Here is a 22,993-nt window from a genome sequence, read left to right as displayed (position 1 = left end):
CATACGCAAGCGTCACTGTGCTTGGTTGTGTGGTGAGCTCTTCATCATCACTTTTATTTTGCCTCCCCTCTGTGTTTGGAAACCTCTTCCCGCACAAGTGTTGGCTGTTGGCGTCTGTCTGTATCATGCCGTAACATTGCCGTGTGCAGAATCCCCTGAACGCAATGAAGGTGATATGTTCAAGTGAAATACATACAGGCCTGAATGTGACACCTGGGTATATGATATGGCTAGAAATGGGTGGGTTTGGACATAAGCCACGTATGGGCCCAGTTCTTCTATCTAGGTGAATAGATGCACTTGTTTGATGCCCGGGATTAATGCGGCAGGTACCGATGGTGTGGTGAGAAGAAAGAGAATCGGATGGTTAGGCGCAGTCGCTACCAGTCCTGATCTTCGTCTTCACAACTGGATCGGACTGTGGTTGTGATAAACCCACGCATGTGGTAATGTGCCAGCCTGGCTGTAATCTGGTTGTTGCGTGATGGGCACCAGGATGTGGGTGATCCATATGTTGGGGGGTGTTAGGATTCAGGGGTGCCGGCTACGTGTGTTACCGTTCATCCATTGTCCTCTCCTTCCATCTTTACATTTATTTTTCAGCACTGTTTGCTGTTCCCAGTTATACACAATGTCTCCTTGCGCTGAGATATTCTGGATTTGCATGACACGCCAGCACCGTGTGGCCGCTTTTTATCACCACGTACGTGCGCTGTCATCTCTCCATCTATTGTGCATGAAAAGACGATGCCTGTTCAGTCATGTCTCTGTTATGTTGTGTTTTCTACGCGTCCGGGAATTCCGGGGAAGTCCGTTCTGAGTGTGTTTTATGATGTAGGCCCGTTACTCTGGCCACGATCTAAAGACCTGCACAAAATATACCTATAAGGCGGAAACCATCTGCAATATATAAAAGATACTGTTTTATTGTCGCCCGTGTTTGCGTTTGTCCGCCATGGTTCCATTGCGCAGTTTAGAGAATCAGGCCGGATTGCTATTTACTCCTGCGGTGCATATGTAAGACTTGCAGTCTGTACAGTAAGCGGGCGTGATGCGTGTACGCCGCGGCATTTGATCTGTTGGCAGTAAGATCTAATCACGGCCTTGGTGCTGCTTCTGGCTCTGGATAATGACTGCTCTGTATCCTCCTGTGCTACAGTCTGTGCAGAATACTTACCCAGCGACTCACACAGATCCCCGGAGCCGTCTCAGCAGCGTGGTCATTACTGTACTATGTATACTCCTGTGCTACAGTCTGTGCCGAATAGTTACCCAGCGACTCACACAGACCCCCGGAGCCGTGTCAGCAGCGTGGTCATTACTGTACTATGTATACTCCTGTGCTACAGTCTGTGCAGAATAGTTACCCAGCGACTCACACAGATCCCCGAAGCCGTCTCAGCAGCGTGGTCATTACTGTGCTGTGTATAATCCTGTACTACAGTCTGTGCAGAATAGTTACCCAGCGACTCACACAGATCCCCGGAGCTGTCTCAGCAGCGTGGTCATTACTGTACTATGTATACTCCTGTGCTACAGTCTGTGCAGAATAGTTACCCAGCGACTCACACAGATCCCCGGAGCCGTCTCAGCAGCGTGGTCATTACTGTACTATGTATACTCCTGTGCTACAGTCTGTGCAGAATAGTTACCCAGCGACTCACACAGATCTCCGGAGCCGTCTCAGCAGCGTGGTCATTACTGTGCTCTGTATACTCCTGTGCTACAGTCTGTGCAGAATACTTACCCAGCGACTCGCACAGATCCCCGGAGCCGTCTCAGCAGCGTGGTCATTACTGTACTATGTATACTCCTGTGCTACAGTCTGTGCAGAATAGTTACCCAGCGACTCACACAGATCCCCGGAGCCGTGTCAGCAGCGTGGTCATTACTGTGCTGTGTATACTCCTGTGCTACAGTCTGTGCAGAATAGTTACCCAGCGACTCACACAGATCTCCGGAGCCGTGTCAGCAGCGTAGTCATTACTGTACTATGTATACTCCTGTGCTACAGTCTGTGCAGAATAGTTACCCAGCGACTCACACAGATCCCCGAAGCCATCTCAGCAGCGTGGTCATTACTGTGCTGTGTATACTCCTGTACTACAGTCTGTGCAGAATAGTTACCCAGCGACTCACACATATCCCCGGAGCCGTCTCAGCAGCGTGGTCATTACTGTACTATGTATACTCCTGTGCTACAGTCTGTGCAGAATAGTTACCCAGCGACTCACACAGATCCCCGGAGCCGTCTCAGCAGCGTGGTCATTACTGTACTATGTATACTCCTGTGCTACAGTCTGTGCAGAATAGTTACCCAGCGACTCACACAGATCTCCGGAGCCGTCTCAGCAGCGTGGTCATTACTGTGCTCTGTATACTCCTGTGCTACAGTCTGTGCAGAATACTTACCCAGCGACTCGCACAGATCCCCGGAGCCGTCTCAGCAGCGTGGTCATTACTGTGCTCTGTATACTCCTGTGCTACAGTCTGTGCAGAATAGTTACCCAGCGACTCACACAGATCCCCGGAGCCGTCTCAGCAGCGTGGTCATTACTGTGCTATGTATACTCCTGTGCTACAGTCTGTGCAGAATAGTTACCCAGTGACTCGCACAGATCCCCGGAGCCGTCTCAGCAGCGTAGTCATTACTGTGCTATGTATACTCCTGTGCTACAGTCTTTGCAGAATAGTTACCCAGCGACTCACACAGATCCCTGAGCCGTCTCAGCAGCGTGGTCATTACTGTACTATGTATACTCCTGTGCTACAGTCTGTGCAGAATAGTTACCCAGCGACTCACACAGACCCCCGGAGCCGTCTCAGCAGCGTGGTCATTACTGTGCTGTGTGTACTCCTGTACTACAGTCTGTGCAGAATAGTTACCCAGCGACACACACAGACCGCCGGAGCCGTGTCAGCAGCGTGGTCATTACTGTGCTGTGTATACTTCTGTGCTACAGTCTGTGCAGGAAAGTTACCCAGCGACTCACACAGATCCCCGGAGCCGTCTCAGCAGCGTGGTCATTACTGTACTATGGCCCTCATTCCGAGTTGATCGGTCGCAATGCGAATTTAGCAGAGTTACACACGCTTAGTCTACGCCTACTGGGAGTGTATCTTAGCATCTTAAAAGTGCGAACGAAGTATACGCAATATTGCGAACAAAAAAAACTTAGCAGTTTTAGAGTAGCTCCAGACTTACTCTGCCTGTGCGATCAGTTCAGTGCTTGTCGTTCCTGGTTTGACGTCAGAAACACTCCCAGCGTTCGCCCAGACACTCCCCCGTTTCTCCGGCCACTCCTGCGTTTTTTCCGGAAACGGTAGCGTTTTCAGCCACACGCCCATAAAACGCAGTGTTTCCGCCCAGTAACACCCATTTCCTGTCAATCACACTACGTTCGCCGGTGCGAACAAAAAGCCGTGAGTAAAAATCCTTTCTTCATAGCAGAATTACTTAGCGCAGTCGCAGTGCGAACATTGCCCATGCGCTCTAAGCTGATTTTCACTGCGATGCGAAAAAAAAGAACGCGCGAACGACTCGGAATGAGGGCCTATGTATACTCCTGTGCTACAGTCTGTGCAGAATATTTACCCAGCGACACACACATCCCCGGGGCCGTCTCAGCAGCATGGTCATTATTGTACTATGTATACTCCTGTGCTACAGTCTGTGCAGAATAGTTACCCAGCGACTCACACAGACCCCCGGAGCCGTGTCAGCAGCGTGGTCATTACTGTGCTCTGTATACTCCTGTGCTACAGTCTGTGCAGAATAGTTACCCAGCGACTCACACAGACCCCCGGAGCCGTCTCAGCAGCGTGGTCATTACTGTACTATGTATACTCCTGTGCTACAGTCTGTGCAGAATAGTTACCCAGTGACTCGCACAGATCTCCGGAGCCGTCTCAGCAGCGTGGTCATTACTGTGCTCTGTATACTCCTGTGCTACAGTCTGTGCAGAATAGTTACCCAGTGACTCGCACAGATCCCCGGAGCCGTCTCAGCAGCGTGGTCATTACTGTACTATGTATACTCCTGTGCTACAGTCTGTGCAGAATAGTTACCCAGTGACTCGCACAGATCCCCGGAGCCGTCTCAGCAGCGTGGTCATTACTGTGCTATGTATACTCCTGTGCTACAGTCTGTGCAGAATAGTTACCCAGCGACTCGCACAGATCCCCGGAGCCGTCTCAGCAGCGTGGTCATTACTGTACTATGTATACTCCTGTGCTACAGTCTGTGCAGAATAGTTACCCAGCGACTCACACAGATCCCCAGAGCCGTCTCAGCAGCGTGGTCATTTCTGTACTATGTATACTCCTGTGCTACAGTCTGTGCAGAATAGTTACCCAGTGACTCGCACAGATCCCCGGAGCCGTCTCAGCAGCGTAGTCATTACTGTGCTATGTATACTCCTGTGCTACAGTCTTTGCAGAATAGTTACCCAGCGACTCACACAGATCCCTGAGCCGTCTCAGCAGCGTGGTCATTACTGTGCTCTGTATACTCCTGTGCTACAGTCTGTGCAGAATAGTTACCCAGCGACTCACACAGACCCCCGGAGCCGTGTCAGCAGCGTAGTCATTACTGTACTATGTATACTCCTGTGCTACAGTCTGTGCAGAATAGTTACCCAGCGACTCCCACAGATCCCCGGAGCCGTGTCAGCAGCGTGGTCATTACTGTGCTGTGTATACTTCTGTGCTACAGTCTGTGCAGGATAGTTACCCAGCGACTCACACAGATTCCCGGAGCCGTCTCAGCAGCGTGGTCATTACTGTACTATGTATGTATACTCCTGTGCTACAGTCTGTGCAGAATACTTACCCAGCGACACACACATCCCCGGAGCCGTCTCAGCAGCGTGGTCATTACTGTGCTCTGTATACTCCTGTGCTACAGTCTGTGCAGAATACTTACCCAGCGACACACACAGACCCCCGGAGCCGTCTCAGCAGCGTGGTCATTACTGTGCTATGTATACTCCTGTACTACAGTCTGTGCAGAATAGTTACCCAGCGACTCACACAGACCCCCGGAGCCGTCTCAGCAGCGTGGTCATTACTGTACTATGTATACTCCTGTGCTACAGTCTGTGCAGAATAGTTACCCAGCGACTCACACAGATCCCCGGAGCCGTCTCAGCAGCGTGGTCATTACTGTGCTATGGCCCTCATTCCGAGTTGATCGGTCGCAAGGCGATTTTAGCAGAGTTACACACGCTAAGCCGCCGCCTACTGGGAGTGAATCTTAGCATCTTAAAATTGCGACCGATGTATTCGCAATATTGCGATTACAAACTACTTAGCAGTTTCAGATTAGCTCCACACTTACTCGGCATCTGCGATCAGTTCAGTGCTTGTCGTTCCTGGTTTGACGTCACAAACACACCCAGCGTTCGCCCAGACACTCCTCCGTTTCTCCGGCCACTCCTGCGTTTTTTCCGGAAACGGTAGCGTTTTTATCCACACGCCCCTAAAACGCCATGTTTCCGCCCAGTAACACCCATTTCCTGTCAATCACACTACGATCGCCGGAGCGAAGAAAAAGCCGTGAGTAAAAATACTATCTTCATTGTAAAATTACTTGGCGCAGTCGCAGTGCGAATATTGCGCATGCGTACTAAGCGGAATTTCACTGCGATGCGATGAAAAATACCGAGCGAACGACTCGGAATGAGGGCCCATGTATACTCCTGTGCTACAGTCTGTGCAGAATAGTTACCCAGCGACTCACACAGATCCCCGGAGCCGTGTCAGCAGCGTGGTCATTACTGTGCTGTGTGTACTCCTGTGCTACCAGCTGTGCAGAATAGTTACCCAGCGACTCACACAGACCCCCGGAGCCATGTCAGCAGCGTGGTCATTACTGTGCTATGTATACTCCTGTACTACAGTCTGTGCAGAATACTTACCCAGCGACACACACAGATCCCCGGAGCCGTCTCAGCAGCGTGGTCATTACTGTGCTCTGTATACTCCTGTGCTACAGTCTGTGCAGAATAGTTACCCAGTGACTCGCACAGATCCCCGGAGCCGTCTCAGCCGCGTGGTCATTACTGTGCTATGTATACTCCTGTGCTACAGTCTGTGCAGAATAGTTACCCAGCGACTCACACAGACCCCCGGAGCCGTGTCAGCAGCGTGGTCATTACTGTACTATGTATACTCCTGTGCTACAGTCTGTGCAGAATAGTTACCCAGCGACTCACACAGATCCCCGGAGCCGTCTCAGCAGCGTGGTCATTACTGTGCTGTGTATACTCCTGTGCTACAGTCTGTGCAGAATAGTTACCCAGCGACTCACACAGATCCCCGGAGCCGTGTCAGCAGCGTGGTCATTACTGTGCTGTATATACTCCTGTGCTACAGTCTGTGCAGAATAGTTACCCAGCGACTCACACAGACCCCCGGAGCCATGTCAGCAGCGTGGTCATTACTGTGCTATGTATACTCCTGTACTACAGTCTGTGCAGAATACTTACCCAGCGACACACACAGATCCCCGGAGCCGTCTCAGCAGCGTGGTCATTACTGTGCTCTGTATACTCCTGTGCTACAGTCTGTGCAGAATAGTTACCCAGTGACTCGCACAGATCCCCGGAGCCGTCTCAGCAGCGTGGTCATTACTGTGCTATGTATACTCCTGTGCTACAGTCTGTGCAGAATAGTTACCCAGCGACTCACACAGACCCCCGGAGCCGTGTCAGCAGCGTGGTCATTACTGTACTATGTATACTCCTGTGCTACAGTCTGTGCAGAATAGTTACCCAGCGACTCACACAGACCCCCGGAGCCGTGTCAGCAGCGTGGTCATTACTGTGCTATGTATACTCCTGTGCTACAGTCTGTGCAGAATAGTTACCCAGCGACTCACACAGATCCCCGGATCCGTCTCAGCAGCGTGGTCATTACTGTACTATGTATACTCCTGTACTACAGTCTGTGCAGAATACTTACCCAGCGACTCACACAGATCCCCGGAGCCGTCTCAGCAGCGTAGTCATTACTGTGCTATGTATACTCCTGTGCTACAGTCTGTGCAGGATAGTTACCCAGCGACTCACACAGATCCCCGGAGCCGTCTCAGCAGCGTGGTCATTACTGTGCTGTGTGTACTCCTGTGCTACAGTCTGTGCAGAATAGTTACACAGCGACTCACACAGATCCACGGAGCCGTCTCAGCAGCGTGGTCATTACTGTACTATGTATACTCCTGTGCTACAGTCTGTGCAGAATACTTACCCAGCGACTCACACAGATCTCCGGAGCCGTCTCAGCAGCGTGGTCATTACTGTGCTCTGTATACTCCTGTGCTACAGTCTGTGCAGAATACTTACCCAGCGACTCGCACAGATCCCCGGAGCCGTCTCAGCAGCGTGGTCATTACTGTGCTCTGTATACTCCTGTGCTACAGTCTGTGCAGAATAGTTACCCAGCGACTCGCACAGATCCCCGGAGCCGTCTCAGCAGCGTGGTCATTACTGTGCTCTGTATACTCCTGTGCTACAGTCTGTGCAGAATAGTTACCCAGTGACTCACACAGATCCCCGGAGCCGCGTCAGCAGCGTGGTCATTACTGTGCTCTGTATACTCCTGTGCTACAGTCTGTGCAGAATAGTTACCCAGCGACTCACACAGACCCCCGGAGCCGTCTCAGCAGCGTGGTCATTACTGTACTATGTATACTCCTGTGCTACAGTCTGTGCAGAATACTTACCCAGCGACACACACACATCCCCGAAGCCGTCTCAGCAGCGTGGTCATTACTGTACTATGTATACTCCTGTGCTACAGTCTGTGCAGAATAGTTACCCAGCGACTCACACAGATCCCCGGAGCCGTCTCAGCAGCGTGGTCATTACTGTGCTGTGTATACTCCTGTACTACAGTCTGTGCAGAATAGTTACCCAGCGACTCACACATATCCCCGGAGCCGTCTCAGCAGCGTGGTCATTACTTCTTAGTCTGTTCTGGACAGTGTGGTGTGGGCAGTGGAGGGAAGTATTGTGCTGTAATCAGGCAGCCGGTATATTGTATCCTGGGCAGATTGTCAGACATTGGGTATGTTAGTGTTTGGTTACTGATAGTGTCAGCATTATCCCTGATATGTGGCTGATCCATTTCCATTCTGCTTTGTGTGGTTGTGGCACAAGCCGGCATCATATTATGCATCAGATGGTAATCTAGAGAGAACTCGACAGGTGTTCTCTAACATGGGTTTATGGGCCAATTACTAGGTGTCTCTAATCCTTAGTCTCTACTTCTAGATGAGCCAGGAGGACTGCAGGCCGACCGCATACAAACCCCGGACTGAGGAGGTGGACGTGGATGTGAGTAATCTCAGTACATGCCTCACCCTGTATATAGGTGGTGTAGTTACAGTGACGTGGGCTGCATACTGGTCATTCCCCCGCTTCCTTTCTAAACCGGGGGGGAGGAAGTGTAGGACTGAGCTCCCGGCCCTGCCCGCCAGTCACCATATAACCAGCACTCGTATGCTCGCTCGCTCTCTCTCTCTGTAATATTCAGATGTAGGTGCAAACCAAGAAATGGAGCAAGAAGCTGAGTAAAGCCGCGTTGCGTTGCTGGTGGTGCACAGGCAGACAGTATTTTGCCTGCAGCGGAACCTCTTGCGTTGCAGCATGGTTTGTTCCAGGAGCACATTACTCCTTTTTGTCATTTGCTCCTAATCCCGCGTTGCGTAAGTTGGAATTCAGAGCTTTCTCTTGCTGCGCGGGATACAGCCCGTTCCCAGCTTCTCCTGACCAGCGCCTGCCTCGCCGTGATCTGTAACACCGGGGGATAAATGCTACAGTCCACACACACCATACAGCGCAGGTTTTCAGGATATCAGCTGGATAACTCTGCCACTCTTGCTGAGTTTTTACAGACAGGAATCCTGAAAACATGAGCTGTTGGGGGAGGGGCTGTAGAGACCCTGGTGTGATGGAACGGGCGTCCTCAGGATGTCCAGATGCAGAGAACTATCATATTGCACATCACTGCTCTCTGAGGGTCCCTCATACAAACACCTAGACGGCCGGCCCTGTCCCCACATGAGCTTACAATCTATACGCGTCTAGGATTGGCTGTACCCATACAGACCTCTTGCAGTATTATAATGAGCCTGCGTGTGGCAGTCTCGGGGTCACGTGGATCTGGTGTGACCTCTGTGTACATCTGTGTTTCTTCACAGGCCAAACTGAGCAGTTTATGTGAACAAGACAAAGTTGTGCAGGCGCTGGAGCAGAAGCTGCAGCAGTTACACAAGGAGAAGGTAATGGCGCCACCTAGCTGTGGTTCACGACACTGCAGCTTCCTGTTCCCTGAATAACTGTTCTTTTGTTCCCCTAGTACACCCTGGAACAAGCTCTGCTCTCTGCCAGTCAGGAGATTGAGATGAACACAGACAATCCTGCAGCCATTCAGAGTGTAGTCCTGCAGAGGGACGAGCTGCAAAATGGGCTGCTTAGTACATGCCGAGAGGTGACACGGGCTTCCGCGGTAAGTGGGGCTCATATTATCCCTGCCGCCATATCACCATAGTCACCCTGTGACTAGCATTGCGCCCCCAGTGGCCACAATGTATCGGTCTCTCCTTTGTCAGTAAGATTTCTGCGTTACTGGATTTATATTCTCCCTTTGGGTGGGGGTCACTGTTGGCGATATGTTATTTCTTTCTGCAGTATGGCGCTGGAGACTTTCTCTGTTCTGCTTTGTATAGGAGCTGGAACGATCCTGGAGAGAATATGACAAGTTAGAGCGAGATGTGACCACTGCCAGAAACCACATGCGGGAACATTTAGAGAGACTTGGAGAGGTCCAGGTATAAGTAGCACACCTTTACCTGCATTACCTGTATCTATCCCTGCTGAGGAGAGGTCCAGGTGTGGCCATGTGACATATACGTAGCACACCATTACCTGTATCTATCCCTGCTCTGAGGAGAGGTCCAGGTGTGGTCATGTGACATATATACGTAGCACACCTTTACCTGCATTACCTGTATCTATCCCTGCTCTGAGGAGAGGTCCAGGTATAAGTAGCACACCTTTACCTGCATTACCTGTATCTATCCCTGCGCTGAGGAGAGGTCCAGGTGTGGCCATGTGACCTATACGTAGCACACCATTACCTGTATCTATCCCTGCTCTGAGGAGGGGTCCAGGTGTGGTCATGTGACATATATACGTAGCACACCTTTACCTGCATTACCTGTATCTATCCCTGCTCTGAGGAGAGGTCCAGGTATAAGTAGCACACCTTTACCTGCATTACCTGTATCTATCCCTGCGCTGAGGAGAGGTCCAGGTGTGGCCATGTGACATATACGTAGCACACCATTACCTGTATCTATCCCTGCTCTGAGGAGAGGTCCAGGTGTGGTCATGTGACATATATACGTAGCACACCTTTACCTGCATTACCTGTATCTATCCCTGCTCTGAGGAGAGGTCCAGGTATAAGTAGCACACCTTTACCTGCATTACCTGTATCTATCCCTGCTGAGGAGAGGTCCAGGTGTGGTCATGTGACATATACGTAGCACACCATTACCTGTATCTATCCCTGCTCTGAGGAGAGGTCCAGGTGTGGTCATGTGACATATATACGTAGCACACCTTTACCTGCATTACCTGTATCTATCCCTGCTGAGGAGAGGTCCAGGTGTGGTCATGTGACATATACGTAGCACACCTTTACCTGCACTACCTGTGTTAGTCGGTGGGGCAGTTGTCAGTACTTTCCCTGCTGCAGAGACTGTGAAGCAGAATGTAGTGCCCTCCTCACTGATTGTGGTCATGTTACACGTGCAGACGGAATCCGCGGGCATACAGCGGGCACAGATGCAGAAGGAGATCTGGCGGATTCAGGACGTGATGGAAGGACTGAGTAAACACAAACAGCAGAGAACGTCCACAGAGACAGGTGCCCCTATAATCTATTATTATTCTTTCCTCATGTATCACCACCAATATACCATAGTGCTGTACTGAGATAAGCGTGCTCTGTAGGCGTGGTCGCCTTCTACGCGGTCATTACTCTGCCTCTTCCTACATAGAATTTAGTAACTGTGTAATCGCCTCTTTCCATCTCATTTCCTCAGATATTGGGGCCTATTTATCAAGTCCCTGTAAAACGAAGAATCTTCGTTTGTGCTAATAATGGAAGAAATAAAAAGACCGGGGCAGCTGAGCGATGCTCCGCCCCCGGCGACACTGACTTGCAGAGGTAAAAGTAGTCCTAGGTAGCTGAAGTTAGTTGTTGAGTAGCTTCCAGTCCCAGCTCCACAAATAAAACCTTTCTATAGTGAAAGCTGCGCTGGTGATACTGTACATGGCAATGTGCTCCTGGGGACTGTGTATGAACTACGGAGCCTGCCGCTCTGATCGTTCCGGCATTATGCAAAAACCACCGGATGAATGTGGATGGCGTTTTCACTGTTGTATAGCTTTCTGACTAGAATGAAACTAAGACATGTATGATCTTGCTGTGACATCAGGGGGAGGAGCAATAAAGGAAGAAACAGACGCTGGACACTAGGTGTGCGCAGTGCGCCGGCTCCTCAAGTCCAAAACGACTATGTATATAAATATACAGTATCTGTACAATGTACACCCTGAACGCAAACAGTGATATATATATATATATATATATACACACTGTATATAGGAATCCACCGCACTCGCCATTCCCAAGAATGGGGGGTGCAAACATGCACTCTCCACCACTAAGTTGGGGTTGTGACCATCTACTCACATATATACAGAGAACCCAGCCCTCTCCTCAGTAACCTCATTCACTTCTAACTGGATAAATAATGGGCTTTTAGTTCATGAATTGTACAATGCATTTAAGCTTGCAGCCCACATCACGGGACCCCATTTCACTGCAAGTCCTACTCCATCACATACATTTTTCACACAGATTTATTGGAAACCTGCCAGCTGCTATCCAATAGGAGAAAATTTGCTTACCTGGTTTAAAGCTCACCTGCCAACAAACTTTTGGCTTTTAAAGGTAAGACAGTCACCAGCACAACAATGAAACAGGTTTACAGTAAATAAGATTAGAGAGGGGTGCATGGGAGAGCTATGATCACAAAACGGCTAATTAAAAATGAACCCTATTCTACACATACAGGAATCCACCGCACTTGCCATTCCCAGGAATAGGGTGCACACAGGCACTCTCTCCACCCCTCGGTGTGCTGGTGACTGTCTCACTTTTAAAAGCCAGTAGTCAGTTGGCAGGTGAGCTTTAAACCAGGTAAGCATTTTGTCCTATTGGATAGCAGTTGTCAGGTTTCCAATAAATATGTTTGATAGGTATGACATAGGTATGAGCACTGGGTCAGTATTGGGGTACAGCACAGGTGATGGTAATCATACAGTAAGAGGGAAGAGCAGGAGCAGAGCATTGTGTCCTCCTGGAGAGGTCATGTTGGGAGGTATGACATAGGTATGAGCACTGGGTCAGTATTAGGGTACAGCAGAGGTGATGGTAATCATACAGTAAGAGGGAAGAGCAGGAGCAGAGCATTGTGTCCTCCTGGAGAGGTCATGTTGGGAGGTATGACATAGGTATGAGCACTGAGTCAGTATTAGGGTACAGCACAGGTGATGGTAATCATACAGTAAGAGGGAAGAGCAGGAGCAGAGCATTGTGTCCTCCTGGAGAGGGTCATGTTGGGAGGTATGACATAGGTATGAGCACTGGGTCAGTATTAGGGTACAGCACAGGTGATGGTAATCATACAGTAAGAGGGAAGTGCAGGAGCAGAGCATTGTGTTCTTCCTGGAGAGGTCATGTTAGCAGGTATGACATAGGTATGAGCACTGGGTCAGTATTGGGGTACAGCACAGGTGATGGTAATCCTACAGTAAGAGGGAAGAGCAGGAGCAGAGCATTGTGTCATCCTGGGGAGGTCATGTTGGGAGGTATGACATAGGTATGAGCACTGGGTCAGTATTGGGGTACAGCACAGGTGATGGTAATCCTACAGTAAGAGGGAAGTGCAGGAGCAGAGCATTGTGTCCTCCTGGAGAGGGTCATGTTGGGAGGTATGACATAGGTATGAGCACTGGGTCAGTATTAGGGTACAGCACAGGTGATGGTAATCATACAGTAAGAGGGAAGTGCAGGAGCAGAGCATTGTGTCCTCCTGGAGAGGTCATGTTGGGAGGTATGACATAGGTATGAGCACTGCGTCAGTATTAGGGTACAGCACAGGTGATGGTAATCATACAGTAAGAGGGAAGTGCAGGAGCAGAGCATTGTGTCCTCCTGGAGAGGTCATGTTGGGAGGTATGACATAGGTATGAGCACTGCGTCAGTATTAGGGTACAGCACAGGTGATGGTAATCATACAGTAAGAGGGAAGTGCAGGAGCAGAGCATTGTATCCTCCTGGAGAGGTCATGTTGGGAGGTATGACATAGGTATGAGCACTGGGTCAGTATTAGGGTACAGCACAGGTGATGGTTATAATACAGTAAGAGGGAAGAGCAGGAGCAGAACATTGTGTCCTCCTGGAGAGGGTCATGTTGGGAGGTATGACATAGGTATGAGCACTGGGTCAGTATTTGGGTACAGCACAGGTGATGGTTATCATACAGTAAGAGGTTACGTGCAGGAGCAGAGCATTGTGTCCTCCTGGAGAGGTCATGTTGGGAGGTATGACATAGGTATGAGCACTGGGTCAGTATTAGGGTACAGCACAGGTGATGGTAATCATACAGTAAGAGGGAAGAGCAGGAGCAGAGCATTGTGTCCCTCCTGGAGAGGGTCATGTTGGGAGGTAGGACATAGGTATGAGCACTGGGTCAGTATTAGGGTACAGCACAGGTGATGGTAATAATACAGTAAGAGGGAAGAGCAGGAGCAGAGTATTGTGTCCTCCTGGAGAGGTCATGTTGTGAGGTATGACATAGGTATGAGCACTGGGTCAGTATTAGGGTACAGCACAGGTGATGGTAATTATACAGTAAGAGGGAAGTGCAGGAGCAGAGCATTGTGTCCTCCTGGAGAGGGTCATGTTGGGAGGTATGACATAGGTATGAGCACTGGGTCAGTATTAGGGTACAGCACAGGTGATGGTAATCATACAGTAAGAGGGAAGAGCAGGAGCAGAGCATTGTGTCCTCCTGGAGAGGTCATGTTGGGAGGTATGACATAGGTATGATCACTGGGTCAGTATTAGGGTACAGCACAGGTGATGGTAATCATACAGAAAGAGGGAAGTGCAGGAGCAGAGCATTGTGTTCTTCCTGGAGAGGTCATGTTAGCAGGTATGACATAGGTATGAGCACTGGGTTAGTATTAGGGTACAGCACAGGTGATGGTAATCATACAGTAAGAGGGAAGTGCAGGAGCAGAGCATTGTGTCCTCCTGGAGAGGTCATGTTGGGAGGTATGACATAGGTATGAGCACTGGGTTAGTATTAGGGTACAGCACAGGTGATGGTAATCATACAGTAAGAGGGAAGTGCAGGAGCAGAGCATTGTGTCCTCCTGGAGAGGTCATGTTGGGAGGTATGACATAGGTAGGAGCACTGGGTCAGTATTAGGGTACAGCACAGGTGATGGTAATCATACAGTAAGAGGGAAGTGCAGGAGCAGAGCATTGTGTCCTCCTGGAGAGGTCATGTTGGGAGGTATGACATAGGTATGAGCACTGGGTCAGTGTTGGGGTACAGCACAGGTGATGGTAATCTTACAGTAAGAGGGAAGTCCAGGAGCAGAGCATTGTGTCCTCCTGGAGAGGTCATGTTGGGTGGTATGACATAGGTATGAGCACTGGGTCAGTATTAGGGTACAGCACAGGTGATGGTAATCATACAGTAAGAGGGAAGTGCAAGAGCAGAGCATTGTGTCCTCCTGGAGAGGGTCATGTTGGGAGGTATGACATAGGTATGAGCACTGGGTCAGTATTAGGGTACAGCACAGGTGATGGTAATCATACAGTAAGAGGGAAGTGCAGGAGCAGAGCATTGTGTCCTCCTGGAGAGGGTCATGCTGGGAGGTATGACATAGGTATGAGCACTGGGCCAGTATTAGGGTACAGCACAGGTGATGGTAATCATACAGTAAGAGGTAAGAGCAGGAGCAGAGCATTGTGTCCTCCTGGAGAGGTCATGTTGGGAGGTATGACATAGGTATGAGCACTGGGTCAGTATTAGGGTACAGCACAGGTGATGGTAATCATACAGTAAGAGGGAAGAGCAGGAGCAGAGCATTGTGTCCCTCCTGGAGAGGGTCATGTTGGGAGGTAGGACATAGGTATGAGCACTGGGTCAGTATTAGGGTACAGCACAGGTGATGGTAATAATACAGTAAGAGGGAAGAGCAGGAGCAGAGTATTGTGTCCTCCTGGAGAGGTCATGTTGTGAGGTATGACATAGGTATGAGCACTGGGTCAGTATTAGGGTACAGCACAGGTGATGGTAATCATACAGTAAGAGGGAAGAGCAGGAGCAGAGCATTGTGTCCTCCTGGAGAGGTCATGTTGGGAGGTATGACATAGGTAGGAGCACTGGGTCAGTATTAGGGTACAGCACAGGTGATGGTAATCATACAGTAAGAGGTAAGAGCAGGAGCAGAGCATTGTGTCCTCCTGGAGAGGTCATGTTGGGAGGTATGACATAGGTATGAGCACTGGGTCAGTATTAGGGTACAGCACAGGTGATGGTAATCATACAGTAAGAGGGAAGAGCAGGAGCAGAGCATTGTGTCCTCCTGGAGAGGTCATGTTGGGAGGTATGACATAGGTAGGAGCACTGGGTCAGTATTAGGGTACAGCACAGGTGATGGTAATCATACAGTAAGAGGGAAGAGCAGGAGCAGAGCATTGTGTCCCTCCTGGAGAGGGTCATGTTGGGAGGTAGGACATAGGTATGAGCACTGGGTCAGTATTAGGGTACAGCACAGGTGATGGTAATAATACAGTAAGAGGGAAGAGCAGGAGCAGAGTATTGTGTCCTCCTGGAGAGGTCATGTTGTGAGGTATGACATAGGTATGAGCACTGGGTCAGTATTAGGGTACAGCACAGGTGATGGTAATTATACAGTAAGAGGGAAGAGCAGGAGCAGAGCATTGTGTCCTCCTGGAGAGGGTCATGTTGGGAGGTATGACATAGGTATGAGCACTGGGTCAGTATTAGGGTACAGCACAGGTGATGGTAATCATACAGAAAGAGGGAAGTGCAGGAGCAGAGCATTGTGTTCTTCCTGGAGAGGTCATGTTAGCAGGTATGACATAGGTATGAGCACTGGGTCAGTATTAGGGTACAGCACAGGTGATGGTAATAATACAGTAAGGGAAGAGCAGGAGCAGAGCATTGTGTCCTCCTGGAGAGGTCATGTTGGGAGGTATGACATAGGTATGAGCACTGGGTCAGTATTAGGGTACAGCACAGGTGATGGTAATCATACAGTAAGAGGGAAGTGCAGGAGCAGAGCATTGTGTTCTTCCTGGAGAGGTCATGTTAGCAGGTATGAGCACTGGGTCAGTATTAGGGTACAGCACAGGTGATGGTAATCATACAGTAAGAGGGAAGTGCAGGAGCAGAGCATTGTGTCCTCCTGGAGAGGGTCATGTTGGGAGGTATGACATAGGTAGGAGCACTGGGTCAGTATTAGGGTACAGCACAGGTGATGGTAATCATACAGTAAGAGGGAAGTGCAGGAGCAGAGCATTGTGTCCTCCTGGAGAGGTCATGTTGGGAGGTATGACATAGGTATGAGCACTGGGTCAGTGTTGGGGTACAGCACAGGTGATGGTAATCTTACAGTAAGAGGGAAGTCCAGGAGCAGAGCATTGTGTCCTCCTGGAGAGGTCATGTTGGGAGGTATGACATAGGTATGAGCACTGGGTCAGTATTAGGGTACAGCACAGGTGATGGTAATCATACAGTAAGAGGGAAGTGCAGGAGCAGAGCATTGTGTCCTCCTGGAGAGGGTCATGTTGGGAGGTATGACATAGGTATGAGCACTGGGCCAGTATTAGGGTACAGCACAGGTGATGGTAATCATACAGTAAGAGCAGGAGCAGAGCATTGTGTCCTCCTGGAGAGGTCATGTTGGGAGGTATGACATAGGTATGAGCACTGGGTCAGTATTAGGGTACAGCACAGGTGATGGTAATCATACAGTAAGAGGGAAGAGCAGGAGCAGAGCATTGTGTCCTCCTGGAGAGGTCATGTTGGGAGGTATGACATAGGTAGGAGCACTGGGTCAGTATTAGGGTACAGCACAGGTGATGGTAATCATACAGTAAGAGGGAAGAGCAGGAGCAGAGCATTGTGTCCCTCCTGGAGAGGGTCATGTTGGGAGGTAGGACATAGGTATGAGCACTGGGTCAGTATTAGGGTACAGCACAGGTGATGGTAATAATACAGTAAGAGGGAAGAGCAGGAGCAGAGTATTGTGTCCTCCTGGAGAGGTCATGTTGTGAGGTATGACATAGGTATGAGCACTGGGTCAGTATTAGGGTACAGCACAGGTGATGGTAATCATACAGAAAGAGGGAAGTGCAGGAGCAGAGCATTGTGTTCTTCCTGGAGAGGTCATGTTAGCAGGTATGACATAGGTATGAGCACTGGGTCAGTATTAGGGTACAGCACAGGTGATGGTAATAATACAGTAAGGGAAGAGCAGGAGCAGAGCATTGTGTCCTCCTGGAGAGGTCATGTTGGGATGTATGACATAGGTATGAGCACTGGGTCAGTATTAGGGTACAGCACAGGTGATGGTAATCATACAGTAAGAGGGAAGTGCAGGAGCAGAGCATTGTGTCCTCCTGGAGAGGGTCATGTTGGGAGGTATGACATAGGTATGAGCACTGGGTCAGTATTAGGGTACAGCACAGGTGATGGTAATCATACAGTAAGAGGGAAGTGCAGGAGCAGAGCATTGTGTCCTCCTGGAGAGGTCATGTTGGGAGGTATGACATAGGTATGAGCACTGGGTCAGTATTAGGGTACAGCACAGGTGATGGTAATCATACAGTAAGAGGGAAGTGCAGGAGCAGAGCATTGTGTCCTCCTGGAGAGGTCATGTTGGGAGGTATGACATAGGTATGAGCACTGGGTCAGTATTAGGGTACAGCACAGGTGATGGTAATCATACAGTAAGAGGGAAGTGCAGGAGCAGAGCATTGTGTCCTCCTGGAGAGGGTCATGTTGCGAGGTATGACATAGGTATGAGCACTGGGTCAGTATTAGGGTACAGCACAGGTGATGGTAATCATACAGTAAGAGGGAAGTGCAGGAGCAGAGCATTGTGTCCTCCTGGAGAGGGTCATGTTGGGAGGTATGACATAGGTATGAGCACTGGGTCAGTATTAGGGTACAGCACAGGTGATGGTAATCATACAGTAAGAGGTAAGAGCAGGAGCAGAGCATTGTGTCCTCCTGGAGAGGTCATGTTGGGAGGTATGACATAGGTATGAGCACTGGGTCAGTATTAGGGTACAGCACAGGTGATGGTAATCATACAGTAAGAGGGAAGAGCAGGAGCAGAGCATTGTGTCCCTCCTGGAGAGGTCATGTTGGGAGGTATGACATAGGTATGAGCACTGGGTCAGTATTAGGGTACAGCACAGGTGATGGTAATTATACAGTAAGAGGGAAGTGCAGGAGCAGAGCATTGTGTTCTTCCTGGAGAGGTCATGTTAGCAGGTATGAGCACTGGGTCAGTATTAGGGTACAGCACAGGTGATGGTAATCATACAGTAAGAGGGAAGTGCAGGAGCAGAGCATTGTGTCCTCCTGGAGAGGTCATGTTGGGAGGTATGACATAGGTATGAGCACTGGGTCAGTGTTGGGGTACAGCACAGGTGATGGTAATCTTACAGTAAGAGGGAAGTCCAGGAGCAGAGCATTGTGTCCTCCTGGAGAGGTCATGTTGGGAGGTATGACATAGGTATGAGCACTGGGTCAGTATTAGGGTACAGCACAGGTGATGGTAATCATACAGTAAGAGGGAAGTGCAAGAGCAGAGCATTGTGTCCTCCTGGAGAGGGTCATGTTGGGAGGTATGACATAGGTATGAGCACTGGGTCAGTATTAGGGTACAGCACAGGTGATGGTAATCATACAGTAAGAGGGAAGTGCAGGAGCAGAGCATTGTGTCCTCCTGGAGAGGGTCATGTTGGGAGGTATGACATAGGTATGAGCACTGGGCCAGTATTAGGGTACAGCACAGGTGATGGTAATCATACAGTAAGAGGTAAGAGCAGGAGCAGAGCATTGTGTCCTCCTGGAGAGGTCATGTTGGGAGGTATGACATAGGTATGAGCACTGGGTCAGTATTAGGGTACAGCACAGGTGATGGTAATCATACAGTAAGAGGGAAGAGCAGGAGCAGAGCATTGTGTCCTCCTGGAGAGGTCATGTTGGGAGGTAGGACATAGGTATGAGCACTGGGTCAGTATTAGGGTACAGCACAGGTGATGGTAATCATACAGTAAGAGGGAAGTGCTGGAGCAGAGCATTGTGTCCTCCTGGAGAGGTCATGTTGGGAGGTTTGACATAGGTATGAGCACTGGGTCAGTATTAGGGTACAGCACAGGTGATGGTAATCATACAGTAAGAGGGAAGAGCAGGAGCAAAGCATTGTGTCCTCCTGGAGAGGTCATGTTGGGAGGTATGACATAGGTATGAGCACTGGGTCAGTATTAGGGTACAGCACAGGTGATGGTAATCATACAGAAAGAGGGAAGTGCAGGAGCAGAGCATTGTGTTCTTCCTGGAGAGGTCATGTTAGCAGGTATGACATAGGTATGAGCACTGGGTCAGTATTAGGGTACAGCACAGGTGATGGTAATAATACAGTAAGGGAAGAGCAGGAGCAGAGCATTGTGTCCTCCTGGAGAGGTCATGTTGGGAGGTATGACATAGGTATGAGCACTGGGTCAGTATTAGGGTACAGCACAGGTGATGGTAATCATACAGTAAGAGGGAAGTGCAGGAGCAGAGCATTGTGTCCTCCTGGAGAGGGTCATGTTGGGAGGTATGACATAGGTATGAGCACTGGGTCAGTATTAGGGTACAGCACAGGTGATGGTAATCATACAGTAAGAGGGAAGTGCAGGAGCAGAGCATTGTGTCCTCCTGGAGAGGTCATGTTGGGAGGTATGACATAGGTATGAGCACTGGGTCAGTATTAGGGTACAGCACAGGTGATGGTAATCATACAGTAAGAGGGAAGTGCAGGAGCAGAGCATTGTGTCCTCCTGGAGAGGGTCATGTTGGGAGGTATGACATAGGTATGAGCACTGGGTCAGTATTAGGGTACAGCACAGGTGATGGCAATCATACAGTAAGAGGGAAGTGCAGGAGCAGAGCATTGTGTCCTCCTGGAGAGGGTCATGTTGGGAGGTATGACATAGGTATGAGCACTGGGTCAGTATTAGGGTACAGCACAGGTGATGGTAATCATACAGTAAGAGGTAAGAGCAGGAGCAGAGCATTGTGTCCTCCTGGAGAGGTCATGTTGGGAGGTATGACATAGGTATGAGCACTGGGTCAGTATTAGGGTACAGCACAGGTGATGGTAATCATACAGTAAGAGGGAAGAGCAGGAGCAGAGCATTGTGTCCCTCCTGGAGAGGTCATGTTGGGAGGTATGACATAGGTATGAGCACTGGGTCAGTATTAGGGTACAGCACAGGTGATGGTAATTATACAGTAAGAGGGAAGTGCAGGAGCAGAGCATTGTGTTCTTCCTGGAGAGGTCATGTTAGCAGGTATGACATAGGTATGAGCACTGGGTCAGTATTAGGGTACAGCACAGGTGATGGTAATCATACAGTAAGAGGGAAGTGCAGGAGCAGAGCATTGTGTCCTCCTGGAGAGGGTCATGTTGGGAGGTATGACATAGGTATGAGCACTGGGTCAGTATTAGGGTACAGCACAGGTGATGGTAATCATACAGTAAGAGGGAAGTGCAGGAGCAGAGCATTGTGTCCTCCTGGAGAGGTCATGTTGGGAGGTATGACATAGGTATGAGCACTGGGTCAGTATTAGGGTACAGCACAGGTGATGGTAATCATACAGTAAGAGGGAAGTGCAGGAGCAGAGCATTGTGTCCTCCTGGAGAGGGTCATGTTGGGAGGTATGACATAGGTATGAGCACTGGGCCAGTATTAAGGTACAGCACAGGTGATGGTAATCATACAGTAAGAGGTAAGAGCAGGAGCAGAGCATTGTGTCCTCCTGGAGAGGTCATGTTGGGAGGTATGACATAGGTATGAGCACTGGGTCAGTATTAGGGTACAGCACAGGTGATGGTAATCATACAGTAAGAGTGAAGAGCAGGAGCAGAGCATTGTGTCCTCCTGGAGAGGTCATGTTAGCAGGTATGACATAGGTATGAGCACTGGGTCAGTATTAGGGTACAGCACAGGTGATGGTAATCATACAGTAAGAGGGAAGTGCAGGAGCAGAGCATTGTGTCCCTCCTGGAGAGGTCATGTCGGGAGGTATGACATAGGTATTAGCACTGGGTCAGTATTGGGGTACAGCACAGGTGATGGTAATCATACAGTAAGAGGGAAGTGTAGGAGCAGAGCATTGTGTCCTCCTGGAGAGGGTCATGTTGGGAGGTATGACATAGGTATGAGCACTGGGTCAGTATTAGGGTACAGCACAGGTGATGGTAATCATACAGAAAGAGGGAAGTGCAGGAGCAGAGCATTGTGTTCTTCCTGGAGAGGTCATGTTAGCAGGTATGACATAGGTATGAGCACTGGGTCAGTATTAGGGTACAGTACAGGTGATGGTAATCATACAGTAAGAGGGAAGAGCAGGAGCAGAGCATTGTGTCCTCCTGGAGAGGTCATGTTGGGAGGTATGACATAGGTATGAGCACTGGGTCAGTATTAGGGTACAGCACAGGTGATGGTAATCATACAGTAAGGGAAGAGCAGGAGCAGAGCATTGTGTCCTCCTGGAGAGGGTCATGTTGGGAGGTATGACATAGGTATGAGCACTGGGTCAGTATTAGGGTACAGCACAGGTGATGGTAATCATACAGTAAGAGGGAAGTGCAGGAGCAGAGCATTGTGTCCTCCTGGAGAGGTCATGTTGGGAGGTATGACATAGGTATGAGCACTGGGTCAGTATTAGGGTACAGCACAGGTGATGGTAATCATACAGTAAGAGGGAAGTGCAGGAGCAGAGCATTGTGTCCTCCTGGAGAGGGTCATGTTGGGAGGTATGACATAGGTATGAGCACTGGGTCAGTATTAGGGTACAGCACAGGTGATGGTAATCATACAGTAAGAGGGAAGTGCAGGAGCAGAGCATTGTGTCCTCCTGGAGAGGGTCATGTTGGGAGGTATGACATAGGTATGAGCACTGGGTCAGTATTAGGGTACAGCACAGGTGATGGTAATCATACAGTAAGAGGGAAGAGCAGGAGCAGAGCATTGTGTCCTCCTGGAGAGGTCATGTTGGGAGGTATGACATAGGTATGAGCACTGGGTCAGTATTAGGGTACAGCACAGGTGATGGTAATCATACAGTAAGAGGGAAGAGCAGGAGCAGAGCATTGTGTCCCTCCTGGAGAGGTCATGTTGGGAGGTATGACATAGGTATGAGCACTGGGTCAGTATTAGGGTACAGCACAGGTTATGGTAATTATACAGTAAGAGGGAAGTGCAGGAGCAGAGCATTGTGTTCTTCCTGGAGAGGTCATGTTAGCAGGTATGACGTAGGTATGAGCACTGGGTCAGTATTAGGGTACAGCACAGGTGATGGTAATCATACAGTAAGAGGGAAGTGCAGGAGCAGAGCATTGTGTCCTCCTGGAGAGGGTCATGTTGGGAGGTATGACATAGGTATGAGCACTGGGTCAGTATTAGGGTACAGCACAGGTGATGGTAATCATACAGTAAGAGGGAAGTGCAGGAGCAGAGCATTGTGTCCCTCCTGGAGAGGTCATGTCGGGAGGTATGACATAGGTATTAGCACTGGGTCAGTATT

The 22,993-nt window shown here is 49.7% G+C and overlaps 1 protein-coding gene across 1 annotated transcript in view; it reads left to right on the top strand.

The window, feature by feature from the left end:
- PLEKHA5 (pleckstrin homology domain containing A5) overlaps positions 1-22,993 on the top strand; it is a 303,743-nt gene that overhangs the window by 183,568 nt on the left and 97,182 nt on the right. The window contains exons 13-17 of the mRNA XM_063930091.1: positions 8,274-8,336; positions 9,203-9,283; positions 9,361-9,510; positions 9,731-9,832; positions 10,824-10,935. Coding sequence (XP_063786161.1) covers positions 8,274-8,336; positions 9,203-9,283; positions 9,361-9,510; positions 9,731-9,832; positions 10,824-10,935 — 508 coding nt within the window. The remainder of the gene's footprint in view (positions 1-8,273; positions 8,337-9,202; positions 9,284-9,360; positions 9,511-9,730; positions 9,833-10,823; positions 10,936-22,993) is intronic.

The sequence above is a fragment of the Pseudophryne corroboree genome, chromosome 6 (assembly GCF_028390025.1).
Source record: "Pseudophryne corroboree isolate aPseCor3 chromosome 6, aPseCor3.hap2, whole genome shotgun sequence".
Lineage (NCBI taxonomy): Eukaryota > Metazoa > Chordata > Amphibia > Anura > Myobatrachidae > Pseudophryne > Pseudophryne corroboree.
The sequence above is the reverse complement of the archived record's forward strand: the minus strand, read 5'-3'. Positions and strand labels throughout refer to the sequence as shown.